This window comes from Kryptolebias marmoratus, linkage group LG5, assembly GCF_001649575.2.
Source record: "Kryptolebias marmoratus isolate JLee-2015 linkage group LG5, ASM164957v2, whole genome shotgun sequence".
Classification (NCBI taxonomy): domain Eukaryota; kingdom Metazoa; phylum Chordata; class Actinopteri; order Cyprinodontiformes; family Rivulidae; genus Kryptolebias; species Kryptolebias marmoratus.
In genome coordinates, this window is record NC_051434.1 from 15,047,242 (window position 1) to 15,067,818 (window position 20,577).

Below are 20,577 nucleotides of genomic sequence, written 5' to 3' on the forward strand. Positions count from 1 at the left end.
GGTTTGACATTTGTTGACAGTTATTTTTAACTTCCCACCGTGCACCTTTGCTACTCTGATTTTGCCTATTTTTGCCTTCCAGGGAGCTCCAGGAACTGCAATGAACGTGTGGCAGCCCGGGCCTCAGGTCTGATCTGTCAGCCAGCAGAACTGTCTGAAAACCAACATTTTGTCTCAAAGCATTGAATATTTTTATTTATTTAATTTATTTATTTCTCTTACAAGCTTTATTCAGTTTGTATTTGTGAATTATTCGGTATTATTTGTGGTCATGTCTTTGCATGTTACAGGGTCCCCCAGGACCTCCTGGCCCCCCTGGACCCCCTGGACCTCAGGGAGTTACTGGAATCCAAGGACCCCAGGTAATAAAAAAGAATGGCTTGCTGGATGGTGATAAGAATATATTTTCAGTTCAATTCAGAAGCTGCTTTATTTGTCTGAATTGAACTGAAATATACCTAAAAATGATAAGTCTGATTTTTTTGAAGTGGTCATCTGAAGAAAGGTCATGAACAATGAATATCTTACCTGTTCTAGACAGCTCTTTGAATAATCTCAGTTAAAGGGATAAGTTTACTTTGACCAAATTCTTCTAAAACAACTCCATCAAAAAAAAAATTAATAGCAAACACTATTTTGTTAACACTTGTGCTGTTTTATTTATTTATTTTTTTTACAGAATTTTATGGTCATTTACAGATGCAAAAGCTGGCAGCTTTAGCTAGTTGCAGCACATCTGGTGCAACCTGGTAGACCTCTGGTTGGATTATCATAATATTTCTGCTGGTATAACCATGTAATGCAACATGGATGGAAATGTAATGGTCTATAAAGTAGCATTCACATGAATCACTGTGATATTTTTAAGATTAAACCCCCCGTGACTAGCCATTTGCTTCTTAAGTCGATCAGAATTAAATTTTGTTTCCCCAAATTGAGGTAATTCAAATTGCTTTCTACAACAGGTAAAACATTATTGTTGAAGCTTTCCACAAAACCTCACTTCAGAAGATCTAATCTATAGCTTTAACGTATTGATGGAAAATTGTCAGTCCATTTCAAGTTTTCAGCATTTCAGTGTTTCAGACTCATCTGGTAATGGATTTATTATTTAATTTTTCGTCATTCTGTACATAATTATCCACATTTGCAAATCAGGTATACTTTTCATTGTTGCTATTATTACTAGCCCCTTCACTGTGTTGTCTCAAAATGAATGTATTCAGCAAAGCCTGAGATCTTAGAATGGCTCCCCTCCATCCGTGTCAGTTTTCTTTGTCTTTATCAGATTTACTTAAGTGACCTTAAGTTGAGTATACTCCTTGATTATATACAAAAATAATAAGTTGGCACAGGTAATGTATTTAAAAAAAAACAGTCCTTCTAGGGGTCTAGAAATTGCATATTAAATTAAAGTGTTTTAATAACAATCAGTGTCGTGGTTAGTTCAATGACACAGCTTTCCAGAGAGGCCTTGCTTGAGGTCAGATTGTCTAATAGTGGGATGAAAACATGTTTGTGAAAACAATGTCTATTTGTAATTGCAATCTTCTGTCCTATTACAGCTATAGAAATAACTAGAAAATACTATGTAGCATTGATGCTACTCTTGAAGTACTCTTGAAGAAAAATAGACCAAGAAGGCCATTCAATCTTTGTAAAACCATAGTATGAATGACAAATAAAAATAACAATATTAATAAACTTAAAGGATTGGAAAACTTATATGAATATAATATTTACATATTTTATCTTCATTAAATTGAGTTTTTTAAATTTGTTTTTATGTCTTTCCATTTTTGAAGCATGATGGAAAGACAAAAAACAGGTGAATCCATATTGAGTCTGAAACATAAAATGTAGTCAACATGAATGGGTCTGAGAGCTTTCCTGTGGCTCTGTATGATGTAGGCTTACGGCTTGGGCCTTTGGGTTCATTTATAAGGCTTTGACATGCTTTGCATCGTAAGGGGTTTCATAATATGCATGTAGGATATGAACTGAGAAAATACAAAGTATGTGTGCAAAAGCTTGAACAAAAATAGGTTACAGAGCAAATCGATTTGTTAAAATGCACTAACCCATATGGAGCTTTAAGCTTTAACACAAAATGGAAGCAACTCATCAAGCTTTCCGAATGTCAGCTGAGACATGAACAGTTATTTGAAGGTCTGAATCTAAATGAGTAAGTCTGCAAATTGGTGCAATGATTCTTCTAAAGAATTTTACTGATTTGTAAAGTATTTAAATTTAAACAGACCTTCAAATAAAGTGACACTGCTGCAAGAGTCAAAGGTGTAAGTATCAGTAAAAGGGAATGGATCCAAGAGGCCATGTCTTTGTCAAGGTTACATTTGTATTAATCACTGAACTCAAAACCGTTCTTAAACTAATATGCAGGATTTTGTTTGGTTTGGACTTGTAAATTTATTAGAGCTTTGAGGCATGGCAGGCAGGAAAGCGGTTTTATTGTTTTGACCCTGCCCCTTTGACTCTGCCTAAACCCTTGGTGGAGATGGGAGTGGCCAACTCTTGATCGGCAACAGACCAGTTCAACCTCAGTTCCTTCTTTCAGGGTATCCCTGGAAACGACGGGGTACCAGGGAATCCTGCAATTGTAAGTAAATGTAGAAAGAAAAAGGTGGAGAGGTGGCTTGTATCTACTGATACAATATGTAAGGCCTTGTGTACAATGCAAATGCAGAAATTTACTCTTTTTTTTTTTTTACTCGTACAAAATACAGTCTCTGATTCACAGTAAAGAACTCTAAGGGGCCTTCATCAGTAACACAGTATTGGAAGTAGAATTTTAGAGAGAAAATGGAGAAAGTTTATGAGGAGATGTGTGAATTGGTTCCATTGCTATGTAGCAGCACTTTAGTTGTTGAAATGACGCATACAGCCATAATCTGCATACTAAAGTAAAGGTGTGCCTTGTTGCATTATGAGTAAAAGGGAAAGATGTTCTAGAAACTGTACGAGTTGTTACTTAACCTCAAACCTTTAACTGAATCATTTACTCTCTCTCTCTCTCTCTCTCTCTCTCTCTCTCTCTCTCTCTCTCTCTCTGTGTGTCCTCAACACACTCACTTATATGCACATGTTCAATTTTAGCTTTTTTTTTTATCCCATTAGTGACTTTACGCTTCTGCAGGTTTTATTTCTATAAAAGTAACAGCTTGGCTCTCGGGATGCTCACCAACAGGTTTGTTGTTAAAATACAGCAACACAGTTCTTTGAAATATCAAAAAGTTATCGATTTACAGAGTGCGTCAGAAGAACATATAGCAGCATACAGAGAACCTTCCTTTGAGCAAGTCTAATGCACAATGTCTTGTTCTAAGTCACATAGCAGCCAATAGTGTGTAGCAAATAATAGCCTTCCTAGCTAATAGCTACAGTTTGAACAATGTCAAATGGGTCAGTAATGGCTTTGATAACAAGCCAGGTGCTATTGACAGACTTTCTCAGAGGAAAAGGTCCCACTTCTGTAACAAGAAGCTGACTTTCTTTTGCAGTAAATGTACTTGGGTGTGTACAGTGAGCCGTTCTTGTTTAGAATAGATGGTGTAAATGCTTTCTTTTTTTTTCTTTTTTAATGGATTTTACTGGACATGGTCTCAAACACAAAATTGGGACATATTGCCTTTTTTTATAAAGGGTGCACTCACTGACAAAGAACAAATAATAAAAAAAAGCACCCAGATGGAGTGATGGACATAGAATGAAATGATATAGTGTGTACTGAAAGGTCATGTGATTGTATTCCAATAATTAGAGTATCACATCAAATGGATAATGGAGTGGGCCATATAGTGTAGTACCCCTTCAGGCCTGGACACAAGCAGCAACACAGTGTGTAACAGAGCCATACGGCTTATCTTCTTCTTCCATATCTTCTCCTACAGCATGTTGGGCTACAGCTGCTGTAACTGGCCCTCAAGATCCAGCAGATCAGAATTGAGTCAGGGTTGACTACTGAGTTCATCTCACAAATGTTTGGTTAGGGTAGGATTGGGGGTTCTGGCTGGCCACAGTAGGACCTCAACATTGAACAAGCGTTCCACTGCCATGTGTGAACAGACATTGTCTTGTTGAAAGACTGTGACAGGGTGCTGACTCAGGAGGGGTAGACATATAAATGCAGAATGTCACAGATATAGTTCTTTGACCTAAGAGTTCCCTTAATTACTATCAGACGTGACCAGAAGTCATACTTTCTTTATGGCTTCCCACCTATAATATTGGGTGTAACAATGGTGTGTTTGTCTACCACATTGGCAGTAATGGTCGCCTCCCCTTAGCATTCTCATATGCTGAGGGTCAGAACTGAGATTCACCAAAGAACGTGACTTCATTCATCATCAGTCCATATCTCTCCATTATGGTGCCACTCTAAATGCAGCAGTCATTGTTCTGGTGTTGATGGCAGCCTACACCATAGTTTGGCTGATGCCAGACAATAGGACTGTCCAATACCAGTGTTACAAAGGCAGTCACGGTTCTGTAGAGCTTGGCTCACAAGATGATGGTCCTTTATTAATGGGGTCTGTCTTGGGTGACCAGAACCTTCATAATGTGTGTGGTCAATCATTGTATTATGATATCTGAGCCCTTCTGTTCTTTTATAAATTCTAAACATCTTTGATACATAGATTTGAACTGTAATTAATGACACACAATTATTGTGGGAAGCAAGAAACATAAACTATTGTTATTGTTTTAAAATACTTGTTGACAATCAATAACCATATTGGCAAGATAAATAGTTTTGTGTGTAATTGTTGTCCAGTCTATTAAAGGCATCCCACTTGTTGTCCAGTGACAGCCAGAACAAGCTCTAATCCTTTCTGTGGTCATAAAAGATAAATATTGAGAAGATTAACTATTTTTAAAAATTCTGCATGACTGGAAAAGTCTCTTAGTTACAGTGTCTTCAGTTTTGCACTGTGTTTGTATAACCATCTGCTGAGTCCCACACAGACGTAAACACTTTGGAAATGATACGGTACTTTGCACCAGATTTTCTGATGAAACAGATTTTTAGAGACAAAATGAAGATCACCCCATCTAATATGCGATTTCTGCAGGTGCATAAAATTGCTTTTGGACAGGAAGTTGCCATACAAATTGAGAAAATTGTAGTGAGTTCAGATAAACACAAGATCATCTGTTATCAGGTAGAGGAACGGGATTTGGTATTGGAAAGAAGAGCTGCTGTTCGTTAATTCAGAGCGGCAGAGCTGCAGTGAAAAAAGCCTGTTACCGCCAATGAATGCTGCGTGCTAATTTTAACAATATGCTATTCTGGTTGTTTCGACGTGAGCAATTTTGAAAACCAGGTGGGTGTCAATCAGATTGCAAATGTAGGAAATTACAGCCAATTTGACATTTGGAAAGCAAAACATCAGTCAAAAGGTTTGTGTGTGTTTGTGTGTGTGTGTGGGGGGGTAGGGGGGAGGGTGTGTGTGTCAGAGAGACACATTCAATGAACTTAATTTTACCAGTTTTTCCACATGACTGCACTATTCTTGCCTTGAGAAAAAATGAGTATTAACGAAGCTTGCACAGAATTTAAAATACATCTAAAGTTCATTAAGGGTTTGTCAGAATAAATTAATAAATCAAACTAAACCACAAATTAAATAAATTACCCCTTTGACAATGTGACTGTCATATTCTCATTGATAGAACTTTCATTGCAGTGTTTTTTGTTTGGAAAAGAACAATACAGTCACAGGGAGAATGATCACTCTCTTTTAGTTCAATCAGGTTTTACATATCAGGACATAATAAAAATAATCTGTTTTCATTAGGTTAGAAAATGATTCAAATCTAACCTCGAGTATACAAAAACCCTCAACAGACTCCACTGTATCATTATTTATTAAACAGAAACAAAACCAAAATGGAAAATGTGTGTGCAAAAACTAAATCTACCATTGCTGCTTCCATAGAATTTAACAAAGTAAAGTAGCAGGCATGAGCTGCTGATCACGTGCACTTGATTAATTGATCACCTGCAAGTGTGAGCACCGCTATGAAAGCAGAAATTTTGGCACTTTGCTGGTCTGCCTTCCATAATGCAAAGCACCATGTTTGGTGGAAATGAAACACAGCATATCAGCAAAACACCTTATCCAAACTGTCAAGCACAGTAGTGAAGGGGTGATGATTTTGGCTTGTTTTAGAACCACAAGATCTAAGCACCTTGCTGTCATTGACTCGGCTATAAACTCCCCTGTAAACCAAAGGGTTCTGCAGTCAAATGTGAGGTTATCTGTTCAACAGCTGATGCTTGGCTGAAATTGGGTCACATACCAAGACATCGACCCCAAACACAACAGCACATTTAAAAGAGAATAAATACAAAAGAAAAATAATAATGTGTTGCCATGGCTCAGTCAAAGGTCAGACCTCACCCTGATTGAAAAGCTGTGGTGGGATTTTAGGAAGGGTTTGCAGAAACAAATTCCCACAAACGTTGATGAACTGAATCAACAGTACAAATAAGAGTGGGCCAAAATTTATTTCACAACAATGTAAAACTGGTAAAATCATACAAAAAGCAACTGCTTCAAGTTATTGCTGCTAAAAGTGGTTCTATGAGCTATTGAATCATGAGATGCACTTCTTTTTCACACACAACCTTTCCAAGTTGGCCTTGTATTTGTTTCAAAACGAAATACAAGGTGACATTTGTTGTGTGTTTTTGTACTCTGGAAATTAGATTTAAATCATTTTAGAACATGCTAAAAATCAGATCACTTTTTTATTATCCCGATATGTAAAGCCCTAGGATTGTAAGAGGGTGGACTTTCTTTTTTCCATAGTAAATCTTATGGTTTGTCAAGTATGGAAGTGTCAAGGTTCAAAATGTGTGTTCCCCTGTATTGATTAAGTGCCACAAACGTCTTAATAAATATTGATAGCATTTGTGTTCCTCTTCACAGATCTATAATGGAGATGAACCTTTGCCTCAAGATGACACAGGGAAAGATGTAAGCTGAGAACATGTGAATGATGCGTTTATTTACAAAATAGATTTGGAGGTTTTTGTTTGTTTGATTGTTTTTTTTTTTGGCATGCCAGTGACATGTGTCAATCAGCATGCTTAGATTATNTATATATATATATATATATATATATATATATATATATATATATAGTATATAACGAACATACAGTATATATACAGTATATATGTATGAGTGTTCCCATGTGGTTAACTCAGGATGACTGTGAAGGGGACTGTTCCCAGGGTTCGCCGGGCGTGCCGGGCATGGCTGGTGCCAAGGGTGAAAAAGGAGACCAGGGCAAGCCTGGTACAAACATTTTGGACAGCTGTGACAGGGTGAGCAATTTGGGGGAAATTTTGGAGTTTCTTGATGAAACGTTTTCAGTTCTATTTGCATGACTCTCCAGTCTTAGGCATGCATATTGTATTGATGTTCTACTTAGATGAATGTGAAACCTATGGTTTACTTTGCATTTGAGTGTGCATGGCTTGATGTGATCCCTTTTTTTGTGGCTGTAGTGCATTCTTCTTACTTCTCTTATCTGCATTCAGTGTTTGGAGAGACTGCAAAGAGAACAGGCAACACAGGCGACGGTTAGTTCAAACAGTGTTATAAAGAAATGGAGATCAAAATCATGTATCCAAGCCTCCTGATATCATTTTTTGTTTGTTTGTTTATTTCTGTTTTTTGCCTTTCAGGGTGATCGATCCTGCACAGGAGCCCCTGGAGTTCCAGGAATGCCTGGATCACCAGGATTCAAAGGGGACTCTGTATGATTTTAAGTTGTGCATACTTCAAATATCCAGCAAGGCTTGAAAAAGAAAGATTTACCTTTCTTTTTTTTTTCTTTACTTCAGGGCCCTCCAGGAGATAGAGGCCCAACTGGAACACCTGGGATTATGGTAAGGTTTAATTTCAAATGAGAGATAAAGAAAAAAAAAATCTGTTAGTGTTTAACTGTGTTAGATGTTCATTTAAAACACAGATATCAGAACATTTTGTTTGTTTCCCTTTGAAGAGACACATTTTACAACACTTGAACTTTTTTTGCCTGGAAGTCTTCATTTACTGTTTGTGCCTACAGTGCTCACATTAGAACTCTTACTCGGTTTTTAACTACTTACCACTCAGAAATTTATCTGCACAATTTTTTTAATATATATATATATATATATATATATATATATATATATATATATATATATATATTTATATATTAAGTGCTTTGCTATCACTGCATCAGTTTAACAGAACTTGTGTTAGGAAAAAAGATTAATTTCTTTCTTATCATTACTGTAGGACAGCACCGCTGGGTTTTTGTCTCACAGCTTAGATTTCAAGTGAGTTGATACAACAGGAGTGTGTGCCTGCCATCAACTATGTGTTCACAGAGCCCCCTGCTGGTCACAGTTTAACAAACATCATAGCTCTGTGCAGTGGTCATTGTCAGAAATGAAATCCTGCTCTATTCAGACCTGTATGTGCTTTTTGTTGCTGCGTTTATTGGTCCATTGTGCTTGTCTCGGGTGTCTGACAGTGTTTATGTCTGAACTTTCTGTCCACAGGGACCTCCTGGTTTCCCAGGTCCTCCGGGTTCATCCGGCTTGCCGGTAAGTTTTGCACAGATTTTTAAGGTTTAAGTCAATGAAGGAAGAAGTTACAAAGATTATATGAAGTATATGAAGGCAACAGTTCCAAATTACAAGAAAGACTGATAACACAAAAAATTGCTTCTAAAAAAAAACAAAACAAAAAAACTTTGCTCTACACCTTGGAGCTTGTCCCTTTTGTAGTGATTATTACTATAATATAATAGTATAATATAATATTTTTAATTAAAGCTTGTAAAGTATTTTCCTTCAAGTTTTGAACATAAAACATGCATACACAGTAAAAGTTTTGTTTGTTTGGTTGGTTTTGTCAGCTAACATATTTAGAAGACAACTGATTTCACGAAAACCAAACAATTCCTATAAGAGTTCCCATCTCCACACTTTTCTCGGAGCTGTTCTTGACATGTTGTATCAATCTACTTGTGTGTGTCTGTGTCGCTTCCTTTCCTCTCAGTGCTAGTTGAGGCAGATGAGTGCACACCCTGAGTATGGTTCAGCTGGAGGGGGTTTCTTGTTAAAAAGGACTTTTTTTTTCCCGTCTGCCTCCTCCTCTTCCTCTCTTCAATTCATTCTTCTGTTCTGCAGAGGACAGAGGAATGAACTGAAGATTGGATGCAGTCCAAAAAACAAAAAACAAAAAACAAAAAACTTACTTACTAGCTGCCTTTTCATAATTACTAAATGACTGACCCTGACTGGATTGATTTACATTTGACTGAATTGGAATAAACTGGCTTCTAATGGAATGCATGTTACTGAACAGGATTGTGTGGAATGAAGGGACTTCTTCTTTTTACCCTCTGACCTCCACTCAACTTTCTAGCAACTGTTCCATATAAGAAGTCATTCTGTTATGACTGAATCCCTGGATAAAGTATTTACTGAATATCTAATCTGCATTGAGTGTCCTTCACTTCCCCTTACACTTCTTTTAACACTCAAAGAAAACGTGATTTATGCAGAGATGAAATCACTTCTTTGAAATCTGCTCTATAAATGGACTATACATGATTGAATTTGAATCAAACCGTTTTGTTTTTTTTTACTCTCTGTAACACATCTTTACATAACTTTTGTTGTGAGTTGGCTTTATATGTATCTAATTCATTCAAAACAATTGAAATTATTTGAAAAGTTCCAAACTAAAATCTTTGATTTTTAATTCCCTTTAGTTTTTATGTTTTCTTTTTTTTTTTAATAACAAAAAGTTTATTTTGGCAATTGTTAAATGGGTTTTATGGAAAAGTTATGAACAAATAACACCTCACCTGGTGTAGATCGCTCTTTGAACAGCCTCAGTTTGGAGAATGAAAAGTTGATCAGATACCCTTACATTGCCTTAACTCTAATAATACTAGCCATTAGCTCATCAGTCTTTTTAGACCTTAAATCTATATCTCCAAACTGAGGCCTCATATACTGTATATCTCCCATAAGTAAGACATCTGTTTTATTTTATGTTTTTTCTTGGAAAAAAATATTGTAGAACTAACGTATATTAATTGCCAACTCCCTGTCTTCCCACCTCTATGCACGGCTATTCAATGAAAGTTACTCCTGATCAAGAAACTATTTGCTTGTTTTCTTTTTTGTTTTTTTGTATTTTTCTCCAGTTGTTCCAATATTCCCCCGTCTAAGAGATGGAGAGTGTGATGGCTGTCGCCGCCGTCGTCACACTGATTCATTGTTTCAGGGAAATGGAAGTGCTAAATGGTTTGCAGCATAGCAGCACTTCATAGCAGGTGTTAGCTGGCACATGCAGGAGTCATACTGTGCTTTTTTTTTCCTTGAGAGAGCGCAAAACAAGTGCTGCATGGTCCACTTACAATGAACAGATAAAACAGAGTTTCTTCTTAAAGTCATAGTCAAAAATGTTTCTAAACAATATTTTTAAAAATGCATTTGTTCTTAAATAAAATAGGACTACTCTTTTATTTATTTATTTATTATTTTATTTTTTCTAAAAACCTTTGCGCCCTCAGGTGCTCATCTGTCCTTGCTTACTGCCTATAAGATGTTGCTAGGCAACAACTCTAGCATATATGTGTATCAATGTTTCTATCAAAATAGTATTTACAGTTTGTTTAATTTCATCATGACAAATTTTGAGATAGATTTTAGGTATACCTTATTGTTTTTTTTTGTTTGGTCTTTTTAGATTTGTTGCTGCATTACTTGATTATTATTTTTTTTACTATAATTTTTTTTGTGTGTATTTAATAAAACAAAGTTAGCCATTAAATTCATTTTTGGAGACAAAAAACAAACAAACAATAAAATAACATCACTTAATAATTCCACTAACAGGTCAGGGGAGGACTTTGGTTATCGGCAGTCTGAATCCTTGCATAGCTGAAAAGTCAAAAAATAAATAAATAAAAACAGCAGTAATGCAGTAAGATGAGGAACAAAATCTCTCTCTGTGCTTATTGACTTAACTTGTCTTTTTCTTTTAATTTCCACCAGGGGAATAGCATTACAGACATGCGTATCCCATCCTCTCCTTCATTTTCTAACTTGTCTTCACTGCTGTCATTCTCAGGGTCAGCAGGGTGAGCGCGGGTCGTCCGGCCTCCCAGGATTGAAGGGTGAACAGGTGCGTATCTGACAACCCGTTTCCCGGAAATTATAACATATAGGAAAATAATTGGTTTCCCTGTTTGATGGATCGTGTGATCTTTCCCTCAGGGCCCTCCAGGGACGCCTGGTTATCCGGGAACCATGGGACCGCCTGGACTGCCTGTAAGTTTCCTCCTCATTATAAAAGAGCTAAAGGACTGACGACAACCTGACAACTTTCACTGACATGCGAGCTGACAGCGATTTACTGTGCTTTGGTATTTGTCAGGGACTGAAGGGTGAACGCGGGAGCCCAGGAAGCTCTGGTCAGAAAGGAGAATCTGTAAGCCACTGTACAATCACTGATGCTAAATCAAACCTGCAGCTTGTGTTGCACAGCACAGACTAACATTTTCTTCTTTTTATAGGGTCCTCCTGGTACCCCCGGATATCAAGGACAGGCTGGCCCACCGGTCAGCGTCTTGCTCATAAATTTGCCCTGGTAATAGTTAGAGTCCAGCCATTTGTAATTTCAGACTGCAATAACTTTGCCTTCTATGTCTGCAGGGCATTAAAGGTGACACGGGACCTGCAGGACCGGCTGGTGAGAAAGGCGAACAGGTTTGTGTAACACACATAAATTAACAATAAAATTCTTAGCTGTCAGCTATAAATAAAACATCAGTTTTATTTTTTTCTTAATTGAAGGGTTTCCAAGGACAGCCAGGATTTCCAGGACCACCAGTATGTAAACTCTTTAACTCTCCTACTGCTTTGTTGTTGTTGTTTATTCAGTGTAATGCACATTTAAACTTGGTGTAATTTTAGGGTCCCCCTGGTCCCGCTGGTAAATCAGGAAGGGAAGGCTCTCCTGGACTGAAAGGTGAAAAGGTGAGTACAGATTAAACATTTAGATGCTCCCAAATGTCTATGCTTTTAAAATCATCACACATCAGACTGAAAGTTATTGTTATATTCCCAAAGGGTAATGATGGTTCTTCAGGCTCTCAGGGATCAACTGGACCCCCAGGCTCACCTGGCTCTCCAGGATTGATGGTACATGTGCCATCATTTTCCTTTCCCCTACACAAATGATCACATTTTATATAATATGAACTAGCTTTGACCTGTGTGCATTTTTAAAAAGGGTCCCCCTGGCATTGAGGGAATAGATGGAAAAGATGGGAAGCCAGGGCTGAGGGTAAGTCATGCATCCAATTATTGATTTTATTTATTTAGTTTTTGAAAAAGGCTGTTTAGTTTATTTTATGTTTTTCTTTGTTTGTTTGTTTGTTTGTTGTTTTTTACCAGGGTGAGCCAGGCCCTCAAGGCCCAGCAGGACCTCGAGGAATACCGGTAAGTATAAATTTCATCCTTAGGCTTTTCTTAATTATTTCTAAAATTCATCCAGTAAAATATATATATGACAACCTATGAAGGCAACATATCCTCATTGCATATTTTTAACACAATTTAGTTGAACGATACACACAGTGATGTGCTTGTCCTCTGTTTCAATGTAAAAATAATACATGCTTTTAAACTTTTCCTGTTCATAATGATCAGACTTTAAAAAAGAAAGAAAGAAAAAAAAAACTTCTTTAAGATCTGCATTCCCACCATATGTCCTTGGATGCTTTTGATGCTTTTTTAGGTGACTAAAACAGCTTGCGTTTAGATGGAAGACTAACTCTTTAAGCCTAAGATTTCCTGTCACACTATCTATACATCAATTCAAAATTTTATAATGAGTCTTTAAAATATCACATAAATAAAGCCAATGCCAGTGTTAAATCCAGGCATGAACCACCAGACTGAAAAACAGGTTTTTTTGTACGTTTGTTTGTTTTTTCCCAGATGCTTTCAGACTGATGAACTGCTCCGAATAGCCATGATGAAGCCTTTGTTTTGCACTTTAAAAAAACTGCCATCTGCTGTTATTTTTATTTGTTTTGAATTGTCATTTTCTGTTAAGTTCACATTTTGTAAAAATACTTGGATATAGTTAGTTATTTACTTTAACTTTTTTAATGTTTACTCACTGAGATTGGTAAAACTGTGATTCCTAAGTTTTAGGAATGACAATAAATTATCTTGAATCTTGAAAATAACAAGCCATACATGTTTTTAATTAAATGGCATTCCATGGCAAGTTTTATTTTCTTCCCTAATAGTTCATGATCCCCTGTGGATGAACCCATACTAATCTGATGATCATCTAACAATTATGTAGCAACACTGTGAGAATGGGCAGCAAGAACAAAGAGACCCCAGTGACATTTGGTGCATTCATTGTCCCAAAAAAAGAAAGACAAATCATAGCTGACCTTTCTTTTTTTCCCCAAGATTTGTTTTAATTTGTCAGTTTGATTAAACCTGTTTCAGTGACTACTGAATGGACTGCAACTGTTTCTGGATGTTTATGTTTCTCTCAAAATACAGTTAGTGAATTAGTGCACCCTAATTTTTAATCCAACATTATTGGAGTAGATTCTCAGTCATTTAGGACATGACAATCCTAGGTGGGTAAATGTAGAAGGGAATTGGACTTCTCTTGTTTCTTGACACCTCATCTCTTTGTGAAAAGGCTGAGTACTGAACGATGCTTTGGATTAAGAGATGAAACATCAAGAGACACGACAAAAAGTCCAGTTGCCTTCTATTTAACCACTTTGGATCTGATATTATTGTTTGGAGATCCTACAAACAAGAGCCTTTTGTATTGCATTCAGTCTGTTCAGCATAGGTTTTAAACACTTAAAATTACACTATAGTGACTCGTATTCTGTTGCAGTCAGCTTATTGCTAAACAAATCAGCCTGTATGATCAAACCTTTTTATATGTAACAGAATGGGAACCGGGTTTTGTGCTCTTGATGTTTTTGGATTTGAAATTTATGCGCACTCAGAGACATCGCATACAGATGTGATAATCTAAGTTATTAACCCATGGGAGGTTTCACCAAGCAGCACCGAAAGCTAATTAGCAGAGTGTGACTTGTGATATTTCACTCACCTCACCCATGTTACAGCACTGCATTAATATGTGCAGCCATAACTGCGCTTTGTTAATTTTGTATGTGTCATTGGTGACGCAAAGTCCTTTAAAAGTTCAAAGCTTTGTGTCGTTTTTCTTGGATCTTCCTAACTTTCTGTTTCATATATTGACATGGGTGGTGATGAGAACACACTGTAGTGAGCCGCAGCGAAGACACGAGTAGCTGTCTGTCTTCCTGATTCTTGTTCATATCTTTTTTATGTCCTCTGTATCTTAGTTTGTGTTCTACCCGAGAGCAGGTGTTTGAGATTTCAAAGACAATCTGCCTTTTCTTTTTGGCAGTCTTGACTTATTTTTTTTCTTCTTTTTACTGTACCATTCTTATTCTCTTTGATGTTTCTCCTCAGGGATTCAAAGGAAAAACAGGACACGTTGGCTTTCCCGGACAGAAGGTTAGCCAAAATACTTACTGCTCTACAATAACAGTCTGCCTGTTTGTATAGTTCTCGTTTATGCCTTCTTCTTGAGCATGTTGCCTCATTGTTTTTTTGTTTTGTTTTTTCAAGCAAATTATAATAGCTAAAGTGGTTTGACTTCTTCCACTGATTCTCTTTCGAGAATAAAATTTTTTTCTGCACTTCTTCTGTGTTTAATATTGTCCTGTCCTTCCAGGGAGAAGCTGGACCATCAGGTCCACCAGGATCACCTGGCAGGCCAGGTCATGAAGTCAGTATTTGCTTTATGAGAACACAATGGTAATCTGTGCCCTGTCGAAGAGTCTTCAGCGTCATGGTCAGTGTTACATCTAAATATGAATCTGTGACCTCTCCAGGGTGATCCTGGCACTCCCGGAGTTCAGGGGCGACCAGGACCTGCAGGCCATATTGTAACTGCTCTTCCCTCTTAATGTTTCAAGTGTTTGTTTTGGGGTTTGTTAGCATTTTAAACTTGTTTTACTTTTCCATCAGGGTCCCACGGGTCCAGCAGGACCTCCAGGACCACCTGGTCCATCAGGAGTGGTAAGAAAGAAAAATCTTTATTCTACGCATACCAAGCAAATATTAATGGATAAAATTATTGGAAGTGAACATTCATCGATGTCAAGCAGGAAATATGTTAATGCTCTGAACTGAATGAAAAAAATCGGAATAAAAAGAACACTGAGTTCCTGGAGTGACTATAATTATTAACATTAACCATAATTAAACACAATAATCACAGAGGCTACACATAATGAAACAAAAAAAATTAAGGACCAAAGATAAAAATGTAAAAGCCTAATTTAAAGACTAATAAATTTAAATAATATGTTGTTATAATATGATAATAATATGATATTTGATGAGTATCTTGTGTGATTATGTTTAAGTTTGTTTAGATCTGATAGGATGAGACCGGACATATTTTAAGTTCTCCTTTGCTGCAAAAGCCTGAAATAACAGAAAAATAATCTTCTCAATTGTTTTCACTCATTGCTTTAGGGTATAAAAGGAGATAAGGGCCAAGGTGGAGAAAGAGGTCTCCCAGGGATGGTTGGACCTCCAGGACCACCTGGACATCCAGGACCTTTGGTCAGTACTTTTCAACTGATGTCAAATGCCCTAGTCAATGAAGCTTAAGCAAGTATCATTTTATTTACAAGTGTTCTGAAATGTCCCTTCACTTTTTTATTTTTATTGTGTTTGCCTTTCAGGGTGAGCCTGGCAGTGATGGTGCTGGGGGTAAAGATGTGAGTAATGGTTGGTTCTTTGTCCTTTTTAAAGTGCAACACTGAGAGCCTTAATGTGGCGGTATGCATATCTGTCTTTCTCTTTGGCAGGGAACGCCGGGCCTACCAGGGGACAGCGGACAGCCAGGTCAAAAGGTAAGAGCTGACTCAGCGGGGTGAGGTATTGTGTGAATGTGTTATCAAGCAGAGCGTCAACCATCCATTACATCCGCTGACTATCTGAAAAGAGCAAGACTTGCCTGTTTTCTGTTTTCCCCACAACCCCTGAGAGACTTATGTTGGCAAGCCATGATGCTGAACACACCCGCCCTCCCTTATTTCTGTCCGCTCAGCACCCACACTTAACACAGTCATCAGTTCACTAACCTTCTGACCCCCCAATGGACCCCCTCTTTCCTCAACTCACTTTACTCCTCTCAAAACTGGCAGCCAGCTGCCTGCTATCCATCCCACTGCAGATATAAAGTCTTCTGAATCTCTCCGCAGACAGTGGCTTACAGTAGGTGGGCAAAGTGATAGAGTTATTCTTCTGCCTCTGGGATAATGCTATTAAGCACGAGGGGGAGATGCTAGATGAGGCTATTTGTCACGCTGACAGGACAGCATTGTCAGGGTTTTAGCCACACAAAACAGGGGAGAAAGACAAGAACGGAATCCTCTATTCTTCTCACTCCTCTCTATTTCAGGAAGTGCTTGTCTGTCTGTGACGTGTAAACATTAGACGTCCATTATAGGCTGCTTTGTCCTCGATAAATCACTGTCACTAATGTAGCAGGGCTGTTTTTAAGTGTGTTTGCACGGCCTGAATGGTGAGTGCTGCTGTGTGGAGACTGATGGAGACATAGGCAGAAGCTGTTTTTAAAAGGCTTTCTTCTTTAGCAAAATGAGTGCAATTTAATTAATATATAAATAATATAGTAAAAACAAGAATGTTTCACCATATGCTTTGTGGTGGGGAGTCAGGTAAAAACTGAAATACAAAGCTCTAATGCTAAGTTTAGTTTAAGCAAATAGTGAACGAGTGAAAGCAAAATGTTAATTTTAATGTTAATACCATATTAGCATAGGAACATCCGTATGGCATACATTTCTTAGACGTAAATAAAAGAACTGAGGAAGTGAATCTTATATATCAACCACTAAAATGAAGTGCCTGACATCCCCCACCTTATCTTTCAGGGTGAGCAAGGGTCCCCTGGCCAAAGGGGTCCTCCAGGAGAGAGAGGCAGACCAGGTCCCCCAGGTGGCGGAGGTTATGCCTCCAAGGATGCGCAACCCATGATGGGACCAATTGGACCCAGAGGGGAAAGGGGAAGCCCAGGCTCAGAAGGTCCACCCGGGACCCCTGGCTCCCCAGGGTTACCAGGAAATGATGTGAGATAGACTTTTTTTTTTCTCCTCACAGCATTGTAGCCTGTGTTTTTATAGTTTTTGCTTTTAATCAGCTCCAGATCATTCTATATTCAACTTGGTGACGCAAAGAGTATGGTGGCCACAGGCCCTCACCATTTCCATCCATTCTTGTAAATAATGATTTTTTTTTTTATTATGCGCCTGACTAATGCATGTGTGTTTGTTTTTTTCTTTGTCGCTTCCTCTATTGTTAAACAGGCTGTCGTCAATTACGACGAAATCAAGGGCTTCATTCGCCAACAGGTTATCAAGATCTTTGATGGTGAGGGCATTTACATATGATTGAGTGATTGTTTACTGCGCATAATATCATATTTTCTACACCAATAAAGTATTTTCTTTTGAAATTTATCTGTTTTAAAGAATTATTTAGGTGTCTTATAGGATACTGCTGTTTTTGTCTCTGTTGAGTGATTCTTTTTTTTATTATTGTTTTCTCTCTCCAGAGAGAATGGCCTATTACATGTCTCGCATGCAGATGCCAGTAGAGATGGTGGCATCACCTGGTCGACCAGGACCCCCGGGGAAAGATGGTACCCCAGGTACTCCTGGACCCGCAGGTTCTCCTGGACATCCGGGACAGATTGGCAGGCAAGGACGACCAGGAGGGCAGGGACTTCCAGGTGATTTTTTTTTTTAAATTTATGCTTTAATCACGGTTTACGGTTTAGCTGTTCAAGGTGTCAAAAAGTGTATCTTTCCTTCTGTAGGACCACAAGGACCACCTGGGGTAAAGGGTGACAAAGGTGTTGGAGAGATGGGAGATGCAGGACCACCTGGACCACCAGGTGATGTATCACATTGGCTTATGAATCATTTTAATCCAAAATTAAATTTAAGCTAAACTGAGTTGAAGTGGAAATAATATCTGAAAGCTTAGCTACTTGTTAGCAGTTTTTGGTATGTATGTAAAATGTTGTGCAGTAGTAGGTGATGGTCATCTCCAAGGCAATACTCCAAGCTCTAACTGTTATTTCTTTCAAACGTTTCCAATAACTTTTGAAGTCAAACCTTCTGTCTGTTAGCACAATAACTAATCAAGTATCAATTTGATTCGAGTAAAACTCTCTGAAAGTAATCACTGGATGTATTTCTATCACTGATTAACTGATGGAATCAGTTCGATTCAAGATGGCTACCCTAGTTGATTCACCTTAGTAAACAAAAATATAGCCATAACTCAGTCAGGTTTACTGATATTGAGCTAAGGTTTGTTTTGATAAAAGCTGAGTGCCATTCCCAACACATATAATACTGTGAGTGACAACAAATAGAGTAAAATCTCACAGTATCATGTGCAATTGCCCGTAGCATACGATACAACGTTGTTCAAGGATTGCTGGGCCTTTAATCATTTCTCTGTTCACTTATTAGTCGGGACAGTTACATGTTCAGCAATCCTCTGTTTTGTATTCAAAGTGTGCTCTGCGCAATGACAAGCTCAACCGGATATTACACCCAGCATTAGCATAATTCAAATAATTTTAGCAAATTATTTTAAAAATGTTTGAATTTGTTGATTAATAAATTGCCAGTCTGATGAAAGTAGCTTCTCATCATTCTCAATTTGTCCTCATTGCAATTACCAGTTTAATTCATTCCAGCCAAATCAGCATATCTAAGAATCCCTAATCATCACAGAGTTCAGATAACATTGGCTAAATTAGAAAACTAGCAGCTGCACTCACTTCACATGAAGCAGTTAACTAGATTTTGGGTTTTTAAAAAGCAACTGTCTTCTCATGAAAAGTAGAACTTTAACCAATGTGTCTGTTTCCCTGACAACTGATGAAGTAAAAAAGTCATTGCTTAAAGGAAATATTCATTGGTTTGCACTTATTTTACATACTTTCTGAACTGGTTTGTAATAATTGCTTAATTGTTTGACAAGATGGAAGCCTAATTTATATGAAACAAACAAAATAGCTTTGGTATTAAATTAGCAGTTGCTTTTTTTCCTTAACTGGTTGTTCAGCCTTAGTGACAATTCTTTTCCTTTCCCCCCCCAGGTATTCCAGGTCCCCAAGGCTATGGCAAAATGGGACCGCCTGGTCCTGTTGGCCAGCAGGGTGTTCCTGGAATTCCAGGCCCTCCTGGACCTCCTGGAACAAAAGGAACGAATGGCCGCTGTAATCCTGCAGACTGTATGAGCCACCAAGTAGAATACAGCCCCAAAGGCCCACCTATGAAAGGGCCCTGGTAGAGGGCTGTGAGGAAGATGGAGGTCAAAGATTTGGATCCACAGCAAAAAGACTACAGTTTATGAAGAAGCCAAGATGATGACCTAAGATTATATAATCTGACCTGAGAATAGATTTGCCTACATTTTTCAAAAGGTCCCCGCTGGAACTGAGGCCTGGAAAAAAAAATATATATTTTTTTTTTAAATACAAAACCAAATTTTTATTTCATCATTCTCTTTCTCTTTGAATGCTTATTCATTGCTATATTGCTGTCTCTGATTTGTTTCAAGACCCTTTTTCATGTTATCTTTTTTTTTTTTAAGCAATCTACAAAAATTACAGAATTCATCATTTTTGCTTCTTTCATTCATTTTAGGTTCTGTCTTCATTAGATTTTTTTTCTTTTTTAATTATCATTGGTATTTTTCTTTGTCTAAACCTATAAGAATTTAAAAAAGAGAACATTATTGCCCTCCATCACCCCTATCTGTGTTGCTCCTTCTTCAAATATTTCCATTCTGAGTACAAACTATGCATTATAATTGTCTTGGTGGTTGAGGTGTGACTGACAACTATTTGAGTTTTTCTTGTAAAGGAAAAAAAAAAAAAGAAAAATCTCTTCAAATGTTCTTCAGTTCAGTTAAAACAGATGTCACTTTGCATTCATACCCTCCTTCACGGATTGCTTGTTTTGTACATATCTATATGTATATATATATTGGCATTTTATATTTTTAGAATATTTTGGTATTGGGGATACTAATCGTTTTCTACTTTTTTAATTGCTAGTAGTTATTTTTGCAGCAAATGATAAACTTTTGTTTTTATTCTAAAGTCTTTAAGCTTTTAAAATAGAAGCACACGCTCAGTAAATGACAAATTATTTATTGAAGAAATTTGCCCTCACACAGGAAATATATTGGCTTTCATAAGTGTTGCTAAAGTTCATCTTGTGTTCTTTTGACTCCAATATATTTGGAAATAGGACATTTAAAGCATCTCATCTCATCCTGTTTTCCAAACTAGCTGTAATGACCATCTGTCTGCTTCACTCACCTTTTGT

General features: G+C 37.5%; 1 protein-coding gene across 8 annotated transcripts in view; it reads left to right on the forward strand.

Moving 5' to 3' along the window:
• Window positions 1-20,189, forward strand: part of col16a1 (collagen, type XVI, alpha 1) — a 79,446-nt gene extending 59,257 nt beyond the window's left edge. For 5 of the 8 annotated variants that reach the window (XM_017421509.3, XM_025007321.2, XM_017421492.3 and 2 more), the window contains 31 exons: window positions 83-127; window positions 291-362; window positions 2,576-2,617; window positions 6,954-7,001; window positions 7,235-7,354; window positions 7,571-7,612; window positions 7,718-7,789; window positions 7,877-7,921; window positions 8,585-8,629; window positions 11,175-11,228; window positions 11,321-11,374; window positions 11,481-11,534; window positions 11,620-11,664; window positions 11,759-11,812; window positions 11,900-11,935; window positions 12,020-12,082; window positions 12,176-12,247; window positions 12,339-12,392; window positions 12,503-12,547; window positions 14,597-14,641; window positions 14,862-14,915; window positions 15,022-15,075; window positions 15,158-15,208; window positions 15,671-15,760; window positions 15,883-15,918; window positions 16,009-16,053; window positions 17,098-17,292; window positions 17,530-17,593; window positions 17,778-17,954; window positions 18,042-18,119; window positions 19,341-20,189. In XM_017421509.3, coding sequence (XP_017276998.1) covers window positions 83-127; window positions 291-362; window positions 2,576-2,617; window positions 6,954-7,001; window positions 7,235-7,354; window positions 7,571-7,612; window positions 7,718-7,789; window positions 7,877-7,921; window positions 8,585-8,629; window positions 11,175-11,228; window positions 11,321-11,374; window positions 11,481-11,534; window positions 11,620-11,664; window positions 11,759-11,812; window positions 11,900-11,935; window positions 12,020-12,082; window positions 12,176-12,247; window positions 12,339-12,392; window positions 12,503-12,547; window positions 14,597-14,641; window positions 14,862-14,915; window positions 15,022-15,075; window positions 15,158-15,208; window positions 15,671-15,760; window positions 15,883-15,918; window positions 16,009-16,053; window positions 17,098-17,292; window positions 17,530-17,593; window positions 17,778-17,954; window positions 18,042-18,119; window positions 19,341-19,534 — 2,145 coding nt within the window. In that variant the 3' untranslated portion in view covers window positions 19,535-20,189. The remainder of the gene's footprint in view (window positions 1-82; window positions 128-290; window positions 363-2,575; window positions 2,618-6,953; window positions 7,002-7,234; window positions 7,355-7,570; window positions 7,613-7,717; window positions 7,790-7,876; window positions 7,922-8,584; window positions 8,630-11,174; window positions 11,229-11,320; window positions 11,375-11,480; window positions 11,535-11,619; window positions 11,665-11,758; window positions 11,813-11,899; window positions 11,936-12,019; window positions 12,083-12,175; window positions 12,248-12,338; window positions 12,393-12,502; window positions 12,548-14,596; window positions 14,642-14,861; window positions 14,916-15,021; window positions 15,076-15,157; window positions 15,209-15,670; window positions 15,761-15,882; window positions 15,919-16,008; window positions 16,054-17,097; window positions 17,293-17,529; window positions 17,594-17,777; window positions 17,955-18,041; window positions 18,120-19,340) is intronic. The other 3 variants (XM_017421515.3, XM_017421533.3, XM_017421541.3) reach the window with 3 other exon arrangements.
• The last annotated feature ends 388 nt before the right edge of the window (window positions 20,190-20,577 follow it).